Below are 25,471 nucleotides of genomic sequence, written 5' to 3'. Positions count from 1 at the left end.
GCTATACAAATTTGATTTGAGCGTATTATCTACCTATTTTATTGACTCTCATTTTAAAGCAATCTACATTTTAATAAACGTTTTCAGGACATGTGCCTGACAAACACTAAATTAAGAAGTTAGTGACAAACATAAAATACATCGATTTTAGTGCCAAAAACTCAGTACTAGGAGTCAGTGTTCCTTAAAATCAAAATATTTCCATTTCATGTAAAAATAAGTGGTTAGCTTTTGGGGGTCACAGTATTATTCATATTTTAACAATCTACACATAATTCTACAGGCTTTCTTCTGAAATACATCTGAAGTATCCCTTCTGAGAGCCAATGATGAAAACACAGGAGGATACCTAAGGGCATTTTATCACCAAATTGACTTTTAGGAAGAGGGAAGACTTGACATGAAAAGTAGTTTTTTAAAAAAGCAGTTAGAATTTCTTCTCTATTCACCGACTGGCCTACTATAGGGACACATTTGCTAACTAGGCAACATGAATAGAAGTTCTTGGATTGGATGACCTTCTCAAGAACAGAAAATAGATTCGAAGTATGTTAATAAGAGAACTTGAATCCTTAAAATTGTAAGAGGGAAGGTTGCAGTTCTTTGCTCCAATAGGAGTGGATTATTATACAGTTTTAAGACTTTAATCATTTGGGCTCCTTCTTCCAATTACTTCAAACACAATTGCAGTGTGTTAATTGAAAAGATTAGCAATATAAAAAGCCTTTAAGACAGAAAAACGTAAAGAAAAATATTTATCACTGAAAATATTTACCTATTGTTATTTTCTCTGCTTGTGCTTCTGCTGAAGTGTATGCCTGTAGACATTAAGTAACCATACTCATGACACTTCATGCAATAACTTTCTAGTACTTCAATTATGTGAATTACAATACGGTTAGCATATAACACAGCAAGGTCATATGCTGGTGCACCTAATGGAAGTGAGCTCCATTAGTTCTAAATAAAATAAGCCATCTAAATTAAATATTTTTTATATATATATATAGAGAGAGAGAGAGAGAGAAAGAGAGATATATAAGATGCAATTTAACAATGCTTTGAACAGGCTTTCTGTCCACCTCTATTCCTCCCCCCCCCAAACGATTATTGACAGTAAGCTAAAAGGAAACTGTACAAACGTTTGTGTCTAACTTTTAAGAAAGGACTGCAGCAGTATCACACAGAATTTTAGGCTCTTCCTTAAACATGCAATCAATATTTAGGACAAATGTCGATACAACCCACAGCAACACAAATGTAAGAAAACAAATTTTATAAAAGCAAAACAGAAAACCCATACACAATTATTGCTATCTGGCATTGAGAGATACATTCTTAACATTCCCATGGAGAGTTAACAGTAGAAGGAGCATGGCCGCATGTTCCCTTGTGGCTACATACAACCGGAATATTGGAGAAAGACCATGTTCTAGTCCCCATCACTTGCATATACACATAGATCATGGGAACTTGTCTTCTCTGGGTCATTTGGCTACACAGCTGTGTGACTGGCCAATTTGTTTTTAGATCAGAAATATTTCCTTTAAAAAAACAACCAATTTGTGCAAGATCAAAAAAATCCAGACAAGACAAAAATATCTATATTACTAAGTATGGTATGTTGAAAGCATATGCAAAGCTATTTAACTGAACAGCACTGAGCATTTGAAAGTACAAATTGTACTGAAACATAAACTTTGCAAAATTTCGTTAAATGGCTATTATCATCAGCTCACTCTCAGAGGAAGCAGTTCAAAATTTGTGTTGCAGAAGCCCCATCCTACTATGACAGTCTTGTCCCTGTCTCTTATTGACACATGGCCAAAACTCAGGATAACTTTCTGCATTTTTATAGGGGAAAAATTTATTCCATCATCTAGTCAAGAGAGATGCATAAATTCTACTTAGATTATCTAATAGATCAAGAGGCTATTTCTATTTCGGGATTTCTACTCTTGTCGGTTTTAAATCTAGCCTGCATGAAGACTTCTTTAACAATTTCAGTAGAACTGGAGAGTGAAGGTGCATGAAAAAACAGATGCATTCATGTAATGGCAAATACCGTAACAAACAAGAGGTTTGGCACAGAAAGTGCTGGGATAGCTACTAATTAATGTTGTTAGGAAGAATTGGGCTAGTATTGACTCAGACATACAGATAGGGATCAGAAAACCAGGCTAAAGCTTTATTTATTGCTTCAGAAATGTACAGAGGACCAAACAAACTTTGAGTGTCAGGAGATACCACAATTCATCCATTAAATTAGGGATTATGGTGGGTAAAAACAGGGGAAACCAACTGTGCGGTTCTGGATGTCTCCATCGTTTTTTTTTTTCTATGTAAGGTCCACCAACCTTTCACTGCCTTCTATATCTAAGGACCAGTCACTGGCTGTCCAAACATGATGGCCTCACTACTAATCATGGAACGAACTGCCTGGCTGAATCTGTTTTTTAAAGATAAAATGAAAGTTAACATGGCTAAATAATGGCTGCTTATAAAACACTTCACACGGGTGCACTGTCTCTATGTGAACAGTCACAGAGCTTCTCAAGCTCATCATCATTTTTAACCTTATAATCCTATTTTCTGCTTGTTTGCTGATGCAGAACAACAGGGTCATACTGGGATACCTCTGTCACAGTGACATTGCAGACAACGTCAAACATATTTTAGACCATAAGTTTAAGAATGATCCAGGAGCCCTTAAAACAGTTTGTACCATTGGCTTTCTGGGGTCAAAGGTGGTTGGTTAATAAGGATACCAGGTGGTTTTCAAAGACAAAGGATCATACAATGACATGAGATGGACTCTGTTTCTGACAAAACTGCAAGACGTAAATTTGACAGCTAGGCCTAGCCATAATTTCTCAGTCTTTTGGCCATTCTTTCTTTAAGCCTAATAAACTACACCGCTGCATATCTTCATCACAATCAATGCTAAATGATGTGGCTAAGTGGCTGTTAAAAGAAAACATGTCTTTACCGTCTCATGGGAGAGGGAAACTTCCTCTTCCTCTCCAGGCTGTCCCCTCCAGTCCATGCTCTTTTTACTTTTTAATAACAAAAAGAAGAAAGGAGATTGTGCCCGAATGCTCGTGGCGGGCAAAACTCCAACAACCTGTTGTATAATACTGACTAGAAGTCCCACCCTTCCACCCTTACGTGTGGGGTCAGAAAGTGCACAGGAATGCAAACTGAAACTGGGGAAAAACTCCACACTACAGCCAATGACAGCTGTCACCACAGATCCCTAAAGAAGAATATGGATACTGAGCATACTGGTTTGTGGATTCAGAACTAAATATGCTTAGCTTTCTTTAGAAGCCATGTTAAGGAAATAGGTACTTAAGATTTAACATCCTGTGGATTATTTGTACTGTTGGCAACTGCCAAGAGTGGTAACATATAGTATATTGTTATCTAAAAATGTACAGAATTTTCAAGGCCTAGAAAACACAGGAAAATGCTTGAATTCAAACACTGTCAGTGAGCACATGCACATGTATCAGTAGGTGCAAGTTATCAATAGAACGAGTCCAATAGGTAAACACTGATTTCTGTAGTATTTAGAAGTAGATCCACTCATCTGCAAAGCTTATTCTTACTTATACACATAAGCACATAGGGTGGATTATTTTTATTAGCATAATGAAACACGCTTCCATACATACATCAGGCTTGCTATTGTCATGTTCGGTCCTCTAACCAGAAGAATTTAAGATTCATTGGAAGCCGCAGCAGAAGAGCCCAGATTCAAGACGTACAGTAGGACTTGTTTATGATACTAGCCTAAAGCTCTTTTAACATGAGAGTCAAACCTATAACTCAAGACAGCAGAAACTGAAACAGGCTGACTGTCTACCAAGACAAATCAGACCCTTCCCTACGTTCTGGAAGTAGTACATACAAGCTTAGTTGTAGAAGCCTTAAGTCACAGGCCTTGGTAAACCAGCCTGTCTCATCAGTAGTTCTTCCTGAAAAACCTGAATATTTTTATAGCCAAATTCCAATCCCAAACTTCTTCTTATGGAAGCTCAAGGGATGTAAATTATCTCCTTTCCTTCTTGGCATTCTCTGTCTTCAAACGTGACAATGTTACGTTCAAATCAGACCACATTACCAAGCCTGAATATTTAAAGTGACATTAAGCAGACGACATTACAGCCAACCTTTCAATTCTTTGAGGTGCCAGTTTCAATGCTCTCCAGTTTTTTTTATTTTCAACAAAATTATAATAATAAGGTATAAAGAGACAAACAGATTTCAGCATTACTGCTGTTATTTCACTGGATTTGCTGTATGCGATCAAGAGATTACTTGTTGGCTGTGCCTCTTCTACAAACATGATTAATCTTAAACATTTTATTTTAATCTTATGTAAGGGGCATCTCCTTTCACATACCTCTCTGGCATCCATTACATTTCTGCTACCTCATGTTTCTGCAGTGGGAATTTGCACTGCAAAAATTGTAGATTATTATTTAAAGTCAGAGCACTCCCTGAAACTAGACAGTTTGTAAAAATCAACAATCAAGGAACACAAAAAGTCTGGATTCATTTAATGCTAGAATTTAAATGACATTGATCAAAACATTCTTTGCAAAAAATATGTTGTTGTGACAACAAGATACTGGCTGCCATGGCCAAAACTAGCAAGTATAAACAAAATAAAATAAGGTTATGAATATGCAGTCAGGAGAGAAATTTGAGAAACATCAATTCAGGCAAATTTAAGAAAACTCCCACTACAGTTTTATTTAGAAGAGCGAAGTGTGACTTGTGCATTGAGAAACTATAATGCAAAAACTCTCTTAACCTATGAGTGAGCAAGACCTCTCACAGTACCACGTTCCCACATCTTCTACAAAACAAAACAGGTTGTAGCACCACAAACGCATTTTAGCATCAATATATGAATGCATGCAAGATCAAGTGTGATTCATAACCACAGACAGACAATAAGATGTTAACGCACAGTTGACTAAGTTTAGCAAACTCTGAGGTCAAAGGGACTTTTGCAAGTCTGCGCAATCTTCAGTGTCGAAGACACAGACCACAGAGTCTGTGGAATTCCTATTCCTGAAGACTTTCAAAACCTGACTGAATAAGGCCCTGATCATATTATTCTGTGACGTTAGCTCTCTGAACGACAGTTTACACTAGGTGACCTCCCAAGGTACCCTTCAACCCAAATCCTATTATTCTATGACCCTGCCTTCACAGAAGTCCACAGAAATGGACTCTTAACACATGCCTTCTGCAATCCACAAATGAGCTATCCTCCCAGTAATGTTTCTGAGATACTTTAAGGAGAAAAGAACTTGTATTTTGCACCGGGAGGGGCTGGTTCTTTTTCGGATCCCAATAGGAAAAGCAGAGACACTGTTAAGATAAATAGCTACAGACATAACAGCTAAATTCTTGAATCCTGAGCAAGCCTAATTTAGATCACTGGTTTCGACATTTTTTGACTTGCAGATTCTTAAAAAGGTTTTAAATTAGCAATGCAAATGCCTGCTTTACAGCAAACAGCAACCCTATTTCAACTGGCTTATGTCTAGTTGTTTTGTACACACCCATCATGCGAGTGTTGTAAGCTGGTGGGGGTAGGGAATTGATGATTATATCCTTCAGGTACAGTATACAAGTGGATAATAAAACCTCTCTTTTTATTTTCATCCTCTTCAAAAAGGCAGCACTGCCAATTTACGAGGGGGCAGGCAAGCTTTATAAATTCTGGACCTTTGTTTATTGCCCAAGGTGCACGTTCCTTGGAGTTTAGAATCTCACCATTCATACTTAAAAGCTTTTGCCCAAAATGCTTGCAACTGTACAGCTAAGTGCAAATTAAGAACCAGAGGTCCGCTTTCTGCTCAAAAGCAAACAAGTTGCAAAATTCCTAAAACAGATACCTAGGATTTATCACACTTGGTGCCGTTTTCCACTCACACAAGTATGACCAAATACATTTGTTCTATGAAGCTCAACTTGCTTTCAAGCTTTTACTGTCTTTTGCACTTACTACTATTTCAGCACTGCACTAATTGCAGCAAGAATCCCTACCACCAACAGTCCGCTTTAAAGAGAAGCTGGTGTATATCAGCCTATGAACCACCATGGTACAATGCAAATATTCCACCTAAAAGGCAGTTAGCCAAAACAGTTCAAATAAATAAAAATGGCTCAGCCCAGGTTAGAGTACTTTCCATGAAATCAATTTAAACTTTTTCTGATGTCAAGGCCAACAATCAATAGGAGCCAGTGGTATCACTCACCAGTGCAATTTAAAGCCCTCCATGATGCACCAGAGTACCTGTGAAAAACAGGCTCATTATGTTTTCTTTGCATTTATTTTTACTACTATTATGCAGGATCTTTGCATGTGAAAACAGAAGCTTGATTACTGAAAGAATTCATTAGCTCCTAGTACTTAATTCCTGCTTGATATAATTCCCAGGATATCAGTTATTATACTGTTAATTATGAGGTCAAAGAGGACCTCATGTAGCAACAAGCAGGAGGAACTAAACAAACAGAAGACCGGATCTTTAACGCAAATGTGCTTCCTGGAGGAAAGGAGTAAATCAGTGCAGATAATGTAGTACAGAAGCAGAAAAATCACATGCTCTAAAACAATCTGTTCCAAAGATTTCTCACTGAAGCACAAGTAACTCTTCAAAACCAGTTCCCTGCTGAGGAATTTATGTATTTACCAAGGTTTAAATTACTAATCAAAAGCAACAGATATTTGCTTTGTGGATGAAAAGTTGTGGTACTGTTAAAAAAAAAAAAAAAAAAAATCAATTTAAGGCACGAAACAACCTATACAGAGAGTGAGATCTGTGAGAACGCAAAACAAAGATAGGAACTCCAGAACACATCTCCTTGTATTGGAAAGTTTAAGAAAAATAACACTCAAAGTATAATTAAGAGGCCAATTCAAATAATGCTTAGTATTTTCCAAATCCAGCAGTTAAAAGGTCACATCAGGGGAATTCCACAGCATGACTCCCAATAACTAGGCCTCTAGCCTGTTCAAATACTACACATTTATTTTAACAGTTAGAATTTAAGTTGTATCTTTAGTGACACTAGGGCACAACTATTTTAGTTATACGCATTTTTCAAATTTTTCAAATGCGCATAACCACTGGTCTTCCTATTCTCTGCCTTTATTTGGTGAATCCATACTACAGATACTAAGACATTTGGTATCAGACAGTGATAAAAATGTTTTAAAATAAATTAGTCTCTGGCCCCGGAAAAGAATCCTCCTTCATAAATTGGGCACAAACAATTTTGCAAAAAAGACACATCTCTCCACATAACGTGGCATCCTCCCAAATACATCCAATATAACTTGATCTGTACTACAGAACCCTACGGTGCGATTCAACAGAAAGATTCCTGATCAACTCCCACAGCTGTTTTGAACAGTCATGAAACAAACTCCAAATTTTAGGACGTCCTCCTCCTAACCTACCCCGCCGAGAAAGCAGAAACAGATTGGTGAGGCCTTACTTCCGCAGAAATACATACTATACTTGATACTGGCATAGAGTTTAAAACCAGTTTTAAACCTAAAGTTATTTTATCATCGTATGTTTATAACAATAGAAAGCACTTACAATAATAGAAAGCACAAGAGATATTCCATGAGTGTGTCTCACCTCCAGTACTACTGACCTAACAGTTTTATAGTGTGCACAAATACTGCAGTAATGCAAGCGTGACTTAGAAAATAATTCAAACACCAGAAACTTAGCTTGTTCAACCTAGTACAGTGGCTTGGTTGACTGTACTCTGTTTTAAGTAGACAGAACAATGTTTCCCTTTTTTACTGTAACACGGCAATACTTCCATTAAAATTCTTAGTTCATACATTAAGAGAGAAGCCACTAACAAGCTCAGTGCAACCAGTTCTCTCAACTGTGAAGATTTAGATGAATAATGCCCCAGAATAAAACCACTATCTAACTCTTCAAAGAAGGTATTATTTCTAACGTGTTACTGTCTGAACGACAAGACTACAACGTCTTTCAGAACATTACATTACACATACAATTTTCCTTAGGTATTACGAAGGCTTGTTATATAAGCCTAAACAGTTTCTGCATCATCCTTCTCCCACAGAACTTCTGGGAAACGTGGATATTCTTTGGTAAGTAATAGAAAGGTTATTCTGAACACCAAACATCATGAAAATTACAAATTCACATGATTAATTTATAACTCATTATAAATTAAAATCACTATTAAAAGAGCATTAAGTGTATGCAGTCAAGCACTCAAGAGTGAATCTTACGTGTTCTCCCTTATAGTTCTGCGTAACTGACTTCACAATTCCCTTCTTATCACTTTCTGATCAGACTGTCTGCTCCTCCACTGGGTATGGCATCAGCAGCACTAGCTGCTTTCAGTCCAATGCCCAGTCAGGAAACTTAGCGCAGGGAGAATAACTCTGCATTTGAGCAGGCCAAATACTGGGCATCGTCAAATAATCTAGTTGCTAGGTTAATAACTCTCTGCTAACCAGTGTAAACTGCTATGTTAAAATCATTCTTCCAAAAGAGTTCTGTTTTTGAGGACTTGCATCAAAAAAGTCTATAGGAATGCATGCAATGTTATAGGAGTATTAATTTAATCTTATCCATATAGCTATTGTTCCAGATTCAGATACTTCTGCCTTAGAGAAATTCATTTATGTCTTTTTCTTAATAACAAATTAACCTATCCTACAGTGTACATGAACAGAAAAATAAATTGGCAGAAAATAAAAGCGGAAAAGTAACTTGGCATAACTCCTTCCTAAAGGGAGAACGTGTACTTGGATATAATGCTTAGAAGCGTAAAATTTACTTTAAAAAATTTCAAAATCAAAATTAAGGGCAACACCATTCTAGTCAGTGTTGAGGAACAGGAGAACAGTGCATTCAGTGGAATAGGGGCAGAGAAGCACTTCAAAAAAAATCTGAGAAGAATAAACAAAAAATAGCTTAGCCTATCAAATGAAAACTTAAAGGGAATAAACTTGTTGGAACTGGACTCTTAAATGGAAAGGTCAAACACCAGGAAGAGAGAAAAGCCACCTGGCCATTTCCAGATTACGTGACTTGAGCGTACACAACTTGAACTGGCAGGGTTTAACAGGCACTGGGAAAATAATCTACATTCCCACTTAGTTAACCATCCTTGGATTAAATAGAGGAAAGAGTTTAGTGTGTTTTTTTTTTTTTTACTTGTACAGTCTAAGGAACCATAATGAGATAAAAATAGTCACTTTGTATTTGTCCTAATGAATAGAGGATTAAAATATCTTCCAGCTTTTTGTTTTAAGTCATAGACTAGAGGTGGATTCACTAGGTCACAACTGGAAGAGGAGAACTGCCAGTCCTTGATAAGCATGGCAATTAGCATTCTTTTATATACAGAATTACTCTAAGGGAGTAGTAACAGTTTCCTTACACAGCAATAATAGCATATCCTTTGATTTATACAGTAGTCCCTGCAGCAATACAACCAACATCCTGTTTTCATCCTAAGTACAGCTGTGCAGTTTGTCCGCAGGCTTTATTTATCAGAGTTCCTATAACTCCCTTCTCATTATGAGAAACAGCACCTCCAATTCAGCAAGCATTTTATCTTTCTGATTTTTTGCTCCTGAAATTCTAATGTGGTCTTTATCCGAGTATTTGGATGTACACTAAGTGCTCTGAAACAACGTGAGTTAAGTTTAAAAGTATTAACTAAAAAGAAATCAGAACACTTTTCCCCCTAGGAATTCATTCCAAAACACCCAAGAAATTCAGAGACAAAGGATTTTCCAACTTCACAGCTTTCAGATGAAAGGCATGAGATACCGACCGAATGATCTAAGCTGTACAATCTCATGAATCCCTTAAAACACACACACACTCTCCTAAAATCTGGAACAGCCTCTGCAAGTTTTCCCTAAGTTTAAATCGAATATGGCAGAGAATCTCAGCAGCATGTCTAAAAGAGTATTGAAAAAATTTTGTGATTAGACCCCTCTTGGATTATTTTAAATATGTAATAATTCTGTATCCTATGTTTTCACAGCCATCAGAATTCTGTCAGAAATCACCAAGTTTCCACATTCTTACCCATCAAAGTAACTAGCCAAACAGCATTTCATATATGATTTATACACTCATATTCTATAACCATGTAGTAATTTATGAACATTCCATTCATATGTTGTCATATTTTAGAAACAGAAGTACCAAAACAGACTGTTCTTTTAACAGTTAACCACTGCACTTGTTCAAAGTCTTTTCAGAATAAAGTTTCACTTGTTGAGTCCACTAATTCATGAAAAACTAGTAAAATGAGGAATGTATTACTAGTTAAATGCACAAGATGTCTACAGTTTTTATTGATTTAGCTTCAAGCAAGTGGTGAGTAGTATGTCAGCAAAATGTCAGTGGAAGCACAAAGACAATTTAACATATTACCAATACAGGACACACTTCTTTATTAGAAACTAATGAACCTGATACAAAGAGCACTAGAGAACCCCGAGTTTGTCTACCCTGGCCAAAAAAAGACCTAGGGGTAGGAGGAAAGGATAAGTAGAACCACCACCAAGCCAGCTGCAGCAGTAGAAGCCTCAGTGACAGCTGTAGATCAGACCATCACCTACACCAGAGCTTCTACTCTCGTCCTTAGTGGTAGGAGCTAGGTCAGAGACAAGTTACTGTTGGTTCATATGCTAGAATCTCCAAGATCTGTCCCCAGATTCCCCTAAACTCAACTGGAGTGGATCAGTGCTTCACAGAATAAAAAAGCAGCACAGATGTTGTTATAAGACTAGAGTTAACATGCTGAAAAACAGCAAACATAAATCTGAAAAAAAGATCATGGGCAGCTACCTACACAGATGATAGAAGCAAAAAGAGACACAAACAAGAGCTATAGCCAAAATTCAACTGAAAACTCCATGAAATTGAGAAGTTCACCTTCACTGTACCCAGCAAAACTCCAAGTGCCAGTACCCTAAAAATCAGAAGCCACATTATTCCTCTCCCTCTATCCCAATAAGGAAGGGTTGGGTTTAAAATACTGCCCTAAGGAACCTATGGGAAAAAATTCAAGTTTCTTATCAAACCAAAGATTCTAGTCCTGGCTAATGGCCACCTGACTGTTCTTTTGACACACCTAAAATAACAACGCTCAGAATTTTTGGAATATTTATTACGTGGCTATAATGTCACTACCATACTGCTGCTAGTAAAGAAAGCCTCTTTTTAGGGCCAGAAATTCAAAGCTGACATTTCAAATACATTCCAAAATTAAAAGAATGTCCTAAAGTGAGGGCGGGTGAGTGAAGAGGTCTTATCATAAAACAACAGAAACTCTGCCTAACCTTAAAAAGAGAAAAAAAATTAGAACAAAAACTTTCACGATCAAAAACAACTTATCACTAAGCTTCCAGCTGACGAAGAGACAAGAAGAAGCTGCAACAAACTTACTGCAACAGTTCAACAGAAGCAGCAAACCTACTCAGTTCAGAAACAGATACTGAAGCACCTTTCCACCTCGACTGTCCGCAAGAGACACAGTCAGGTACAAGACTGCCGCCGATCATTCAATTGTTATCAAACAATACAGAGAACTGGGGAAGAGTGAGCCTCCATACCCAGTGTCAGATCTGAATCAGCCTTTCTTATAAAGAGTCATGAAACCACTTGTTTCTCACTGCTATTTAAATATTTGATTGACAAATATTTTCAGCTGAAGTCACAGTTAAACACAATACAGACTCTTACTGGGACAGGTATGTTGATTAAGGATGCAATTCACATCTTCTGACTGATCGCACTTTACAGTCACTAGCCAAGAGTTTTTAAAAAGGCTGAGCTCGAGGACTGAATCACTACAATTTCAGCAAACGCTATGACATGTTTCAGCTATCCCTTCCTATCTTTAATAAAGTATCACATCCTCTTTCACAGCTGGATTGGAGATCTCCCTGCCACACTGAGCACTTACTCACATGATACCACAAACTGACTAAAGTAAATACTCTCCTAGTGTATCACCAAGATGTGAAACTTGATGTGACAGGATGTGGGAAAGACCAATAACTGCTGAGATCTCCAGCTGTCAAATTTTAAATTATTTTAAGCCAATGCTAAAAATTCATAAAAATGATCACTTCTAATCTTGGAGCTTTTGTTTACATGTAACTGAAGAATGCTTTACACACTTAACCCTTTCTCCATTCTGCTGGGTATGTTGTTGGCAGCTGAACTGTACACCTCTCAGTTAATCAGGGTAATTTTTTCAAGGGTATCTCTATTTCAACTTAAAGTTCTCGCAAGTTGCTATGACAAAAACGTGTGTTTATAAAGTAAAAAGTTTACTGCGCACTTCATTTTCTACTACAGATCTCTGCACCACAAACAGGAAGAGGTAGCATCAGCTTGTCAAAAAATAGACAGATCTACAGTCCTCCTACAATAAATGGAAGGAAACGTGAAAGAATATCCAGAAGTTCTTTTACAGTGGAGACGGCATGCAGAACCTAGCTGAAAGCAGTAGTAGCACGAATCATCCATGGTATCCTTGAGCTTTAAAGGCCCATTAGGCTAGCATGGGTACATGGATAAAGCACATTAGTTGTTAATATTCAGCAAGGGAACAGTAGAGCTGAATTTATGTAAGACTGCTGCAAGCCTCTCACTGCACATGAACAGGACCCAATTACAGACAGGCTGAAGGTTCTTGCCAGTCTAAGCCCAGAACCAGGACTGAACTCAGTTTCATGAGTTTCTGAACTCATGAAATTGGAGCTGCAGCAAAGCGCTTTAATGCCCCCCCCCATCAAGATTAAAATATCCTTCCAGTTGGATGTGCTTGATAAGTTAACCTATCACCAATCCTCACAATGCACCTAAGTCACCTGCCAGAGGCAATATCAGAGCAGTAGAAGGATTTTTATGCCCAAAGGAGGTACTTTTAAAGGAATTTTAAGATTTCAACATGATCATCCACCTCTCCCCACAAGGAAGGCAGGTTACACAGACAGAACATTAACATTAAAATCGGAAAAGACACCTAGTAATAAAAAGCACAACGTTCAGATGAAATAACACTGAAATAATTAATCAGTAATTCTCTTTATATTAAGCATCCGTAAACATAACATAGAACTTACTTTCATATTTCCTCTAGAAGATTTTCTAATTTTAGCTCCTGATTATGCCTAATGCAAGTAAATAAGAATGTAAAATGATTATGATTTCTTCTGCTTATTTTAGAGGTTTGCATTTAGTTTTTAACTAAAAAAAAAAATCACTTCCAAACTGATTATATAAGTCTTTACAAAGTTAGGTCGGTAAGACTTCTCAAATAATAACTACTTAATTATAATAGATTTACAAGACAAAAAATGGTGGTATTTTTCATACAGCCTTAATGCATTACACAGTTGCTTTATAAAAAGAGAATGCATGTTGCCTCAAAGAGATCTCTCAACTGGAATTTCAAGATTTAGCCCTGAGTATGTTTAATTAATCACTTCCATCCAAACTCTAAATATAAATTAGCGTAGCATATTTCCTGGTAAAAAGAAATATGGGGGGGTTGCCCTAATATTTTCCTATGTTCATCTAGAAATCATAGAAATGGTTTATAGTTACTATTGCTTCACTGGTGCCAGAATCATACTCATAATTTAATTCTCTCAAATAAAACTGAGACCCAAAGAGATGTTTGATTACCTCTTGGAGATCATTTTAAAAAACCAAAAAAAAAAAAAAAACCCAAGCAGCAGGGCATCTGTTTCTTCCAAAGAGGGAAAGAGCTTTGAGTCTGACAACACAAGGATCTTTCCATCAGACCACTCAGTCAGGGTGCCAAGTAATTTTTCAGTCTCCATCAACAGCCAACGCATGTATGAAATACTGGTTGGTATAGGATGAAGTTTCAGCATTTACGTCATGTGTCATTATTTCCAAATATTCTCAATTCTACCATAAAAATTTATTCTGGATTGAGTCTTGGCAAGCAATCTTAAAAAAAAAAATTTTCCTGTAAACCCATACAGTTGGCAGGCTTTACATTTTGGAGCTAAACAATCCATGAAATTTTTTTGGGTGAGTAAAAGCAGGAAAAAAAAGAAACCAAAGAAAACCCTACAAAAACAAAAACACCCCTATAACAGTACCTTAAAGAACAACATCACAAAAAAAAAATCAGTAAGCCCCAATTCATTTAGGTCGCACCATAACAGTCAAAACAGAAACAGTCAAAATCCTTTTTCAAAAATAATTTTAGATTGTGAAGGTTTCATTTAACAATTCATTACATTTCCCTTCTCTCCCTGTATTCATTCGCATTACAGTAGGGTATTTTGGGAGAAAGGCTGGAAAGTTTGTAGGAATGTTTGGGGAGTGGAAATATGAGAACAGTCAAAGAAAGATGCTTAGAAACAAGACAGAGACTCCAGCAGTTCAGACAATGATGTCAGATCCTTATTGCTTTTCCAAAATAAGCAGTTTCAGATTCTCTCCTCTCCCACTCATTACTGATAATCAGCTCTGAAGGGGTACTTATAACATGCTGTGGTTTGCCAAGTCTTCCAGAGTCTCACCTTGCCTTTCTACAGAAGTCAATGAGCGCTACCCGGAGTGTTTTTAAATACAAGACTATCTCAACTATTTCTATATGGGAAGAAAAAGGGTAGCCTACAATGCAGCAGAACAATCAAAACAAACTCTGGAAACAATGGATTACACTTTTTGCAATTACCTGTTCAACTACGTAAATTTAAAAATCCCTGTACATATCACTTGGGAAAAAAAAAAAAAAAGAGGGGGGAGGGGGGGGGAGAATAAAGGAGTTTAGGGAATAAATACACATCTGACCCAGTTCCATCAGGTCATTTCAAAAACAAGTGTCCTGATAACCTGTCATGGAGATATCACATTGGGTATATCTGTATCTTCTGAGGAAGGACAACATACAATATTGAGAGAAATACTGCTACTGGCCCAGCAAAGTCCTAAGTAAACTCACTTGCTCAAGTGGGGAAAAAAAATTAAAATAAATCTTACTTCATGTCTCCAGCTGTCACTATCACTGCTACCTTAAGATCTCAGCTCCAAGTTCTGCAATGTGAGGCATTACTCAACCACAGGTGAATGAGCGCTATCCAAAGATAGCAAATGAACCCTCTTTAAAGTGTCACATGAGAGAACCTGGAAAGCCCTTCCCTCCTTAAAACACTGTAGAAAAAATAGTCTCTGTGGTCATGTAAGTACAGTGAAATAAGGTGCATTAATCTAGGTAAAATGTGATACACAGTGTTTAAACATGCAGCCATATTTGGAAAATAAAGGAGGAGAATCTGTGGTTTCAGGATGAAGTCAAGGGATGAGAAGTCTGACACAGGCAGGATGGGACACAGGAAAAAAAAAAAAAAGAGAGAGAGATGGAAGGACCAGGCTGACGGGTCAGGTTCTTTCTAAATCTCAGAGTTTTATATATATATATATATATTTATTTATTTATACACACACACACACACACGTATACACAAAGAATCCAAAAATGCAGAAGGACTCAATGAAAATGTTTAAGGATAGGGTCATACATTGCAAAACAGCATAAAGTAATCAGGAGAAAGAATATCCTCCTTCTTCCCCCCATTTGGGGAGGAGGCAAAAAAAATAGGAGCTGTCTTCAAGAGCATCTGCCACCAAGAAAAAGCAGATGGGGCAAGGCCACTTTAGCTTCCTGATGTTTAAAATCACAATTGTTAAGTTGCCTTACAAATGAGGTGTTACACATCTTCAAAGTTCCTCAGCATGATCGACAATAAAGGCTTTCAGAAAGGAAGCAGCAGCAGATCTGAAGTTTAAGATTCAGCCTAACCGGACTTTCTCCATGTAGTGAGCGCTTTAAAAACTGAATGAGGTAAAAATAGCTCAGAGAGAGCACCAAGGATGGAATTAGTGAGGCTACTCAGTGTGGGTGGAAGGAGAAGATCCAAATTGCAGAGGAAGGGAAATGAGAGACCATGAGTCAGAGACCAGCAGGAAAGTTTATGCCTGGAGACTTCATAGAGTAGATCGAGAAAGCAGCGAGAGTTAAATAATGAAAGAACAGAAACCTAGCGATAACATTCAACACACAGCTGTATTTGATTTTTGACCTTTCATCAGGAATCAAGTTTATGAATCAAAAGAGTTGTCAAAGTGCATACTTCTATCATAGCTTGAACTTCTACATTTACACAAACATCAGAAAATATGCCACTTCTGGAAACCTGACCACTACGTGGTAGTCATTTACTAATTTCTTACTTTTCTTCCAAACTGAAGGACCAGAGATTTACTTCGCTTTTGCCCAAAGGGGTTACATCCCAGAATGATGAGTTTTAAACATTTGTTTTCTTAACTTTGCTCCTAACAGACATTTTGGCTCCTCTGTTTTTTCACTAGATCCAGAGACAAAAGCTATTGTTCCTCCTAAGCAAAAAATGTTTTCAACATCGTTATCACGAGAAGAGTTCAACATAGACATCTTGGTAGATCACCTTCTACCTGCACTATTACGTCCAATTATTTTGTCAGGCCAGTCTGACAGTAAACAAGGACTTTAGTAGGTTTTTAAAAGGTCAAGAGCAATAGCAATGGAAAAGAAAAAAAAATGCTGCACTGTATTCCTCCCTATTATGTACAAGTACCCAGATAATCAGAAGGTTAAAGTGCGACCTCCAGAATGACATCAGTTCACCACCTTTTGTGGTCACTAACTTTCCTGAATTTTTTTAAGATTGTCTGGGCAGCAGCAACCTAAGTTTTCCATTGCTACCCTACTGATGGTCCCATGCCCTGGACCATTCTCATTTAACTCACTTTACTCGGCACAGCTCCTAACAAATGCAAGTGGATGCAACATTAAAAAACAAAACTGACAGTTTGTTTTACACAAAGAAGCAAACAGCCACTCCACCAGATGTATGGATTGTTTGCTTTTTTAATTCAAGCCAACCTTGTAATGGCCACTGATGACTCTAGAACAGAATCACACAACCCCTATGTTTTCCTTTCACAGCCTCCCATTTGGTTGTGTCAGAGCCCTCTCCTTCACTAACTGCCCAAGCAGATACACCATGAAATAAACGGGTCTAGAGAACACTCGTTATCCCTCCAGACAAGCACTGTCTTATTTCTTTCTTAGTGTCCAACACAGCATACTCTTTTGGTAAAAGGATGTTGATGCAAAATGATACAGAACATGTTCTATCCCAAGAGACTGTATAACATCTGAGAATGGGTCAAACAGTTTTGGAAGGAGCACGTCATCTGAGGCCTGTGAAGAAGAGTGCTTTGCCATGCTTAAAGAAGTTTGGAGAAAACATACCACAAAATTAGAAAGAATGCAGTGCGGTTACATTTAAAAGTACAGATATTTAACTTCACAGCAAGACACAAAACAATTTGCAGTGGTTCACACCACATAAAGAGTTTTGTACTGAATCTCGGCTTCTAAGGAATTTGTCAAACTGCCTATGTAATTTTTGGTTAAAAGTGTAGGGTTGGGAGGGCAGGGGAGTAAAACATCCACTGCTACATAAATCCTACTTTGAGAACTTTGTCTATAAGCTGTTTGTATTACAAAGGACAACTGAAAAAGATGCTCACACCTTCTCACAGCAAAATATTTAGAAGTTAGGTGCTATAAACCAATATATAAACCCTTAGTCTCTGGAAAAAAACACATCTGGAGGCCTGATATTAAGGCCAGGTACAATGCAAAAAAGAAAAATTTATTCCCAACAAGAAACCAAGGCTCACGTAAAGAACAAGATTTTAAAAAACAAAATGAAGAAATCCCGTTCAGAAACATAAAATTGGAAAGGGACTTGATTTTAGAGAGAAATACTCAAGTTTCTAACCCTGTTATTTTGAGACACTTTTTTTTTTTTTTGGAATTAAGATTATATCACTTTATAGGAGAAATGCAGAGCAGAGAATAGAAGCTGCACGATCATTAGTATTTGAGAAACTTCAAGATCACGACATTTATTACTTAGCACAGAGTGATCATTGTCTACGCTGTTCTGAGGAGTTTTAGGGTTTTTTTTAAATAAACTTGAGCTACGTTTTTGAAACCAAATAGTTATATTTCCAGAACAGAGGTGAACAAGAAAAAAAAAAAAAAGTGCAGTTAACTTTAAGTATAGCTATGAAAGACAAAGGTATTTCTTCAATGAAAACTTTTGTTAAACTCAAGTTCCCAGTAAAATGAATGCTTTCTCACAGTATGAAACTTATGTCTAGCTAAAAATATTCATGTGTTCTACTTTCTTTAACTGGAAATAGCAATCCTGACAACCCTAGTCTTGCAGAACAGTCAACGGACAGGCAGCTCCCAAGGGAGACATTTCTTAGCTAGATCAGGGAACCATCCTCAATCACATACAGCTCTTTGACTGTTTACAACCAGTAACAGATACATACAAATGTGCATGCCCATTTTGAACTGTATAATTTCCTAGCAAATTAAAAAAACAAATCCAGGAATTGAATTCTGTAATGATTCCCATGGTATTCCATTTCCCATGCAGAAAAAATGTTTTCTAACTATGAGAAGAAACACTTTTATCCATTAGTCCACTGCAGATTTTAAGGCACAAGGCATCTTTGGAACTCCAGTTGGAAAAGGTGTTAACTTTGGTTTCACAGAGAGAGCTGTATTTGTGGGACCTCACCAGAGGAGAGGATTCAAGTGAAACCTCTAATTTTTAATTGGTTATTACAGCTCAAAACAGTGGGGGGTTTTTTCCCCTTGAACTCTCTATTGTTGCATGCTGCACAGCCGGAGTTTCCTCTTCATTGTGCTAATGCTGGGCACGGCCACAGAACTCTACAGGAGTCTCAGAGCCAACATCTCGGCTTCTTGTTATCCTCTAATGCTGCCTTGACGTCAACTTACCGAGTTTTAGAGCAGTGTACAGTGATGGCAAACGCATACGGTAAGGAGTAACTCTTTCTTAAACGGTAGGCAGCAATGTGAACTTAAGTCAGAGTAGCAGGTCAGTCGTTGGGGAAGATAGTGAGAGCCAGGTGAAAAGGGAAAGAAAGTGCATAATCAGATCGGCTTTATCTTGCAAGCAGCCATAAAAGAGAACAACCAGCATTCCTTGTATGCCCTTCATTAACATAACAACTCATCATATTGATTTGTTCATTTCTAGAAAAAAAACATATTGCTATAACTCCAATAACTGCTCTCTAGTATACATAAAATTACAACAGTGGCAGCTAGAAACAGCAGCAGTCAAGCTAGAATGGATATTTGAAAACTTTCTCTGAAGCTACAGTCAAGAAAGCCAGAAGCAGTACTGAACTTTATGAAGAGAGGTCTATTTAGATGTTGCTGGATTACAGCTGAAACCACTTATTTGCAACTTCAAAACACTCCTGGTGAATTTCAGATGACAGGAATCCTGTAAAGATCTTCAGTTGCTTCTGGAAGCTAAGTTTTGGTCCTCTCCAAGGAGCTTTTTTCTTCTCCCTCCCAATACAGAAGCAATTACTGAACATAAACAGTGATCATCAGGTTTACACAAACAAGTCAAAAAATCCAGGTTTTCCGGATAACAGTTATTCCTCATACAAGATAGTAACAACAACAAAAGCAGGGGAGGATAACACCGAAACCCACCTTCCAATCCGAAGCACTTTTTCCCATTCACACTTTTGATACCTCGCTAAACATGAGCTCTCACTATTCCTTTTGACAGGATAACATCACACTTGGACAAAGTTTTGAAATAACTGCTAGTTTCTCTATTTACGTATTACCCTCCCGCACATTTTTTCACCCTGGTATCCACATTCCTTAATCCCTTAATGTTTCCTTGATCTCATTCCCACAGCAACACATTCTCAACAGTGAGCATTACCACTGGATACTCGATAAGTACCCAGCTATGACTTCAGACTCGACAAACTGAGTAATTAAACCAGCCTTTAAACACAACAACATTAAGTTCATGGCACCCCTATGTCATGCAACTATTTGATATTGCCTTAGTTAAGGCAGATCCACTACTAAGAACCACATAATCAACTCAGAAAGTATTAGGTATATGTTCAGAATTCAATTTGTAAATTATACCCTGAAATGATGAACAGTCAAGTGACTTCTGATAAGATCCACCCACAAAATAGTCAACTCACTGTTGTACACATATAGCAAACTCTACTGTAGCAAATTCTCAAAATTCTTTCCATTTTCTAACTTCTCAATTAGTTGTTCTCCATCAGGGTCTCTGGGGAAGAAAAATAAATTAAATATTTATCTTGAACTCCTTAAACTAAGGGATAACGTATGGCTAAGACTGGACTGCTTGTTACACCCATGCCAGCCTAATTTCTGATTCTAACTAGTGCTACCATTTAGTATCACAAGCACAAACATCTCGCATTTATCCATAAACTTGCAAAAAGACTAAAATCTGTGCTTTTTTGAGAATCCTAATATAGATAATGGATTTAAGGAAAAAGTTACCAAATGACATTATATACTATCTCAGGAAACATTTTGTTTTGCTACTTGTGACTCCTAGAATTTTCAGTAGTACTGCAAAAATTAGTAAGCCCATTAGCAGTATGTCCTATTGCAGGGAAATAGGGCTTCACTACATGAACAGAATTGTACAATAAAGAAGTAATATTTACAGAACTTTACCAGTGCAACACAAATGACCTCACTGCTTTAGATTTGGGAGCACTAATGAATGTAAAATTTAAGGGGGGGGAGGGGGAGGGAGGGGGATGTTTACAAAAAAAAATTTTGGAAAATCTCAGTGAACTTTAATTGCAATAAATCTTTAATACTGAATGTCCCTACGTCCAGTCCAGCTGCACTGAAGGTTCTGCGGTAAAAGAATCTTAACCTACCACTATTTCATACCTGCATCTCTAATACAGTGTATAGCTAATTCATTATACGATGAAAATGTGCTTTCAGTCCTGACCTAAACTTCACCAGAACGAGCGAACTTGGAACTCCTCCGTCTATTGCTGTGGCTTGGCAACAGAACGCTTGGTTCGAAGTTATTGCTAAACTCTCTGCCCCACCCCACACTATGGGGGACCTTCATTTATACCTGAACAACCCTCTGGCTATGTTGTGAACTGACTCAACTCACAATCTGAAAGAGAGCTTAAAACACTATTTTAAGCTAGTACTGGTGCCAGGCACTTTGCAATACTGAATCACAGCTGATTTCTCCAGAGATCCATCATCTGATTGAAATTATTTCATGAAAGAACTCAACAGTTAGAATACGCGGGCACCAGAGCCACACCAGAGAGAAGCTAAATGCCTTGTTCTTTCTGAAAGCACTCACATCTCTCGCTTCCTCAGAGACCCCTAACCATGTGAAGACTTCTCTCTTCCTCTTACTATAAAACAGTTCAAGTACATTCACTTGGCCAAAGAATCAGGATATGGGAGCATGAATGCACATCTGAGAGTTTCTGGCAGTAACCTAACCAAAGGTTAGTTTGGTCTCCTGCCCCTCACCTCCCCAAAACAACTGCCTGCACATCTTCAGCCCCACAGCAGTATCCATACCTCCTCTAAGCATGCTTTCAGTAGACACACACAAAAAAAAAACTACAAAAAAAAGTTTGTTTTTTTTTTTGCTTAGGTAAGGCAGGTCAGAAGTTATTTTGAAAGTCAACATATAGTTGCAAATATTATTTAAGGAAACAAGTGAAATTCTGTAAATTTATCAGAAACTGATTAGGACTGAATTAAAAGGTACACATCAATGAGCACTCCAATATTTCAAATTAAATCAATCTTTAGTTTAGCAAAACCCAAATTTGCTCCAACAATGTAACAGCAAGTTCACCTGCAATACAGCTCTTCACGGTAAAAACTTATTTAAACTAATGAAATTTGCTTGTCCATATAAAAGTTGATTTACACCAGAGTATGGGATTGCTGTCCAGCAAAGGCAGCAAAAGTGTGGTCAAGAGACTGGCTACCAGCCACAGCCTTTTTTTTTTTTTTAAAAAGGAATTAAAACATACACTTTATTGTCATCCCATCATGCAGGCCTATCACATTTGTAAAGCCAGTTCAGCTCTGCGATCAACAGTAGCAGATTGTGTCAAACGTCCTGGCAGCAGCTCACTCTCATCGGTGCTGCAACTCAAGCAAGGTAGATATGCTATAAAATGCTTTAAAAGCAGATCCAGCCAAGCCTCTTCAGCTACCAGAAGAAACTATGTGGCATGTCCAGCCAGTGACTGGGCACAGCTCCTATTCATCATCTTCCAAAAAATTCCAACAGCAGCTGTTTTTTACATTTTTACTGATTCACCTCCATCATACTTCGAGAAAAACAGAGCATTTTTCTGAAAAATCCAAAAGAACATTTTTATACACAACAGCTTTTAATAAACAATTTTTCAGTAGGAAAGCACCATCCTGCATGCAAAAATTTGTCCTTTGGGGAATAATTACGGTGTACTTCCCCATAGTTTGTCCCACAACAACCATTGACAAAATTCCATACAGAAGAATCATGCAAATGTATTACCAACAACTAAATTACTTAGACGCTCCCAGGTTAAATAAACATTAACACCTGAAAACTCACAGAACCCCTTTAAAGCATCTACCCTTCCTGGCATTTAGCATCAATTCATCTTTGAAGCTGAAACAGTTATCAATAATTATACCCCATAACTTCAAATAGTGATTTAAGAATACATCTACTGATAAGCAGTTTTCAAGTGTGGATTAACAACATTCTCCACCCGGCTAGACAGGTTAGGAAGAGCTGTAATGCAGTGTAATACCATTTGGTAATCCATTTAAAGAAAATTACTATTTGCAATGCATTTTTTCCCAGGTTACACAATTTTTCCTGTAATCTCATTTGGTGAGGAGAACTGGAGTACTACTGCTTACTATTCAAAACACATATCTGTGGATCCTTGTTAACAAGCTAGGAGGGATTGCCCTTTTTGCTGGTATACCTAGATTTTTGTCTCAAACTCAGTGCTTGGATGAGCTAACAAGAGACCATCTCCAGGAAATAATTAACATTTTCCAGTAAAGAACCCTTGTTGTAATAAGAAAGGAATGGTAAGTTAATTTTCTATGTTTAAAATTATATGGGAACAACTGATAAAGTGCTTGAAAACATACCTGCAAGGAAAAAGAAAATAAGTATTCCTGTTAGATACATGCTTTTCAAAACAGAGATGTGAATGCTGACAGATGCTTGAAGTCGTATTAGGTAAACAGACTATGCTTCCTGCCGTCTGGGAAGCAGTAGCCAAAGTTCAGTATAACCAACAGCATTATGGCAGGCTTCAGGCCTAGAGAAGCTTTCAAAACAACTTAAATTCTAATTATGCCTTTTTGATTGTTTGTATGTTCCTGTTGCCAAAGTAAAAGTGAAGAGCTTCAAGACCTAATACTTCAGCAATTTCCAAATTTATGTATACTGTACTATCATATGCTTAATCCTTTTGACTGGCTAAGTTAAACGTGACTTACACACCTAAACTCTCAGAGATGTAACAATCATCTATTCTGCAATTTTACCTTCTAAATTGATTAATGATACAAACCTCACTTCTTAATGACCGTAAGTGTGGAACTGCCACAAGGCCGTTACTGAATAAACAGCTCTTCCCGGTGAGTCTTCTATATTTGCTGCATCCATGATTTCAAACTGATCTGATTATCTCCAGAAAACGTTAAAATCAATTACTCTCAACTCCAGAGGCTCACCGTGTCTTCGCTTGGTCAGAAATCCAAAGAATTAATTTTTGCAAGCTTTCAGAAAGTCTTAAAGCACACACTCGCCATTTACTTCATCCCTTCTTTTTGAAGATGGTAACCGTGGCAATCTTGTCAGCATTTTTAACCCCTGAAATTCCTATTGAAGTTATTGAGTGTATTAATTTTCTTCAGACATATCCAACTATTTAAGTCAAGGTAAAGTTCTCCTCGTCCTCTGAACGGATGCAATCCGTCTAGAGGACGCACCCCTCCCCTAGTTCTTTGTAACAGGGGCAGCTTTACTTAGATTTACAATCACGTTCTTTAAAGTTACATATAAATGTATTGTTTTCTGACTGACGATGAGTAATTTATCACTCATCAGACAAGACTCACATTTAAAAACCAACCAACCAACCGTTTTTCTTCTCCCAACGGATGCTGCTTGTCTTATGTTTTGCATTTCAATCTGGGCGGTTACCAAAGCGCTGCGAAGCGCAGCGCCCTGCTCTCCCGCTCCGCCGCGACCGTTTTAATAGGCAGAATTTTAAGGTCACACGTATATTTAAGGTTGACAAAATCGGCAAGTTTCGTCCTTAAGACATTTCACGAAGGAGTCGATCGCTATAATGAAACGCTCCATGGCGAGAGGTCGCTGGCAACCGTGCAGACCCGCAGCGGTACCACACGGGCACGGACGATGCCAAGGCGCTGGTCACGGCTCGTCCCTACGGAACCGCTGCCGGCGAGGCGCGAGGGCTGCGGCTGCCCCCACCCCTCACACGCACGCTGCTGCTCGCCCAGGCACTGCAGAGGAAAAACCTGGATACCCGAGCGCCAGCCTGACTTACCCCGAAGCCCCTTCCCCCCGGGGGAACCCGTTTTCCGTCAGAGAAACCGAAGCAAACCGTCCGAGAGGCCACCCATGAGCGGAGGACGGCACTCTGCCCCGCCCGCCCCCACGGCGCCGGCAGCCGTTAACGGTCGCGGACGCTCGGCGGGGCCGCCCCGCCGCGGGGAGAAGGGCGGCTGGGGCCGCAACCCCTCGCCCCAGGTGCTGCTCGCCCCCCCCCCCCGTCCTGCCCACTCGCACCTCGTCCAGGCTTCACCTCACGCAGCCCCAGGCGGAGCGCGCCGGGCGAGGCAGCGGCTCCGCAGCGCGGCAGCGCCGAGCACCCCCCACACGTGCGATGAGTTGTGCTTACCCTGAGGGCGGCGGGGCAGCCGCTGCCTGCCCGGCTTGGCCGTCCATGCCTGCCGTTGGCTCAGCGCCGGCTGGGTAGCGGGGGTGGGGGGCAGCCGCTGGGCTCTCCGCCTCACCTGCGCGGGGAGGGCTGCGGAGGAGGCTGCCGCTCTGCCGCCCCCGGCGCCGCCGTGCCGCCGAGCCGAGGCATTCCCCGCCGCTCACAGCTCGGCCATGGGCGCCTTCCCGGGCGGCGGCGGCGGCCACGCACACGGCTCCGCTGGGCTCCGCTCGCCGAACCACACCTTGGGGGAGGGAAGGACAACACACACCAAAAAAAACCAAAACAAAACAAAACAAAACTTCGCGGCGAGAAACTTGAAACGCGGAACCTTCCCCGCTCCGGCACCCGCGGAGAAACAGACGCTGCCTGTTCCCGTCCCAGCTCCTCCCTCCCTGCCGCCCGCCCTCCGCCCCCCCGGCTCGCCC

The 25,471-nt window shown here is 39.0% G+C and overlaps 1 protein-coding gene across 3 annotated transcripts in view; it reads right to left on the bottom strand.

Annotated features, from left to right (window-relative positions):
* COBLL1 (cordon-bleu WH2 repeat protein like 1) overlaps positions 1-25,451 on the bottom strand; it is a 92,251-nt gene extending 66,800 nt beyond the window's left edge. For 2 of the 3 annotated variants that reach the window (XM_068948765.1, XM_068948767.1), the window contains exon 1: positions 25,005-25,451. In XM_068948765.1, the coding sequence (XP_068804866.1) occupies positions 25,005-25,051 (47 nt within the window). In that variant the 5' untranslated portion in view covers positions 25,052-25,451. The remainder of the gene's footprint in view (positions 1-25,004) is intronic. The other variant, XM_068948769.1, reaches the window with a different exon arrangement.
* Between the last annotated feature and the right edge of the window lie 20 nt (positions 25,452-25,471).

The sequence above is a fragment of the Struthio camelus genome, chromosome 6, assembly GCF_040807025.1.
Source record: "Struthio camelus isolate bStrCam1 chromosome 6, bStrCam1.hap1, whole genome shotgun sequence".
Classification (NCBI taxonomy): Eukaryota; Metazoa; Chordata; class Aves; order Struthioniformes; family Struthionidae; genus Struthio; species Struthio camelus.
The sequence above is the reverse complement of the archived record's forward strand: the minus strand, read 5'-3'. Positions and strand labels throughout refer to the sequence as shown.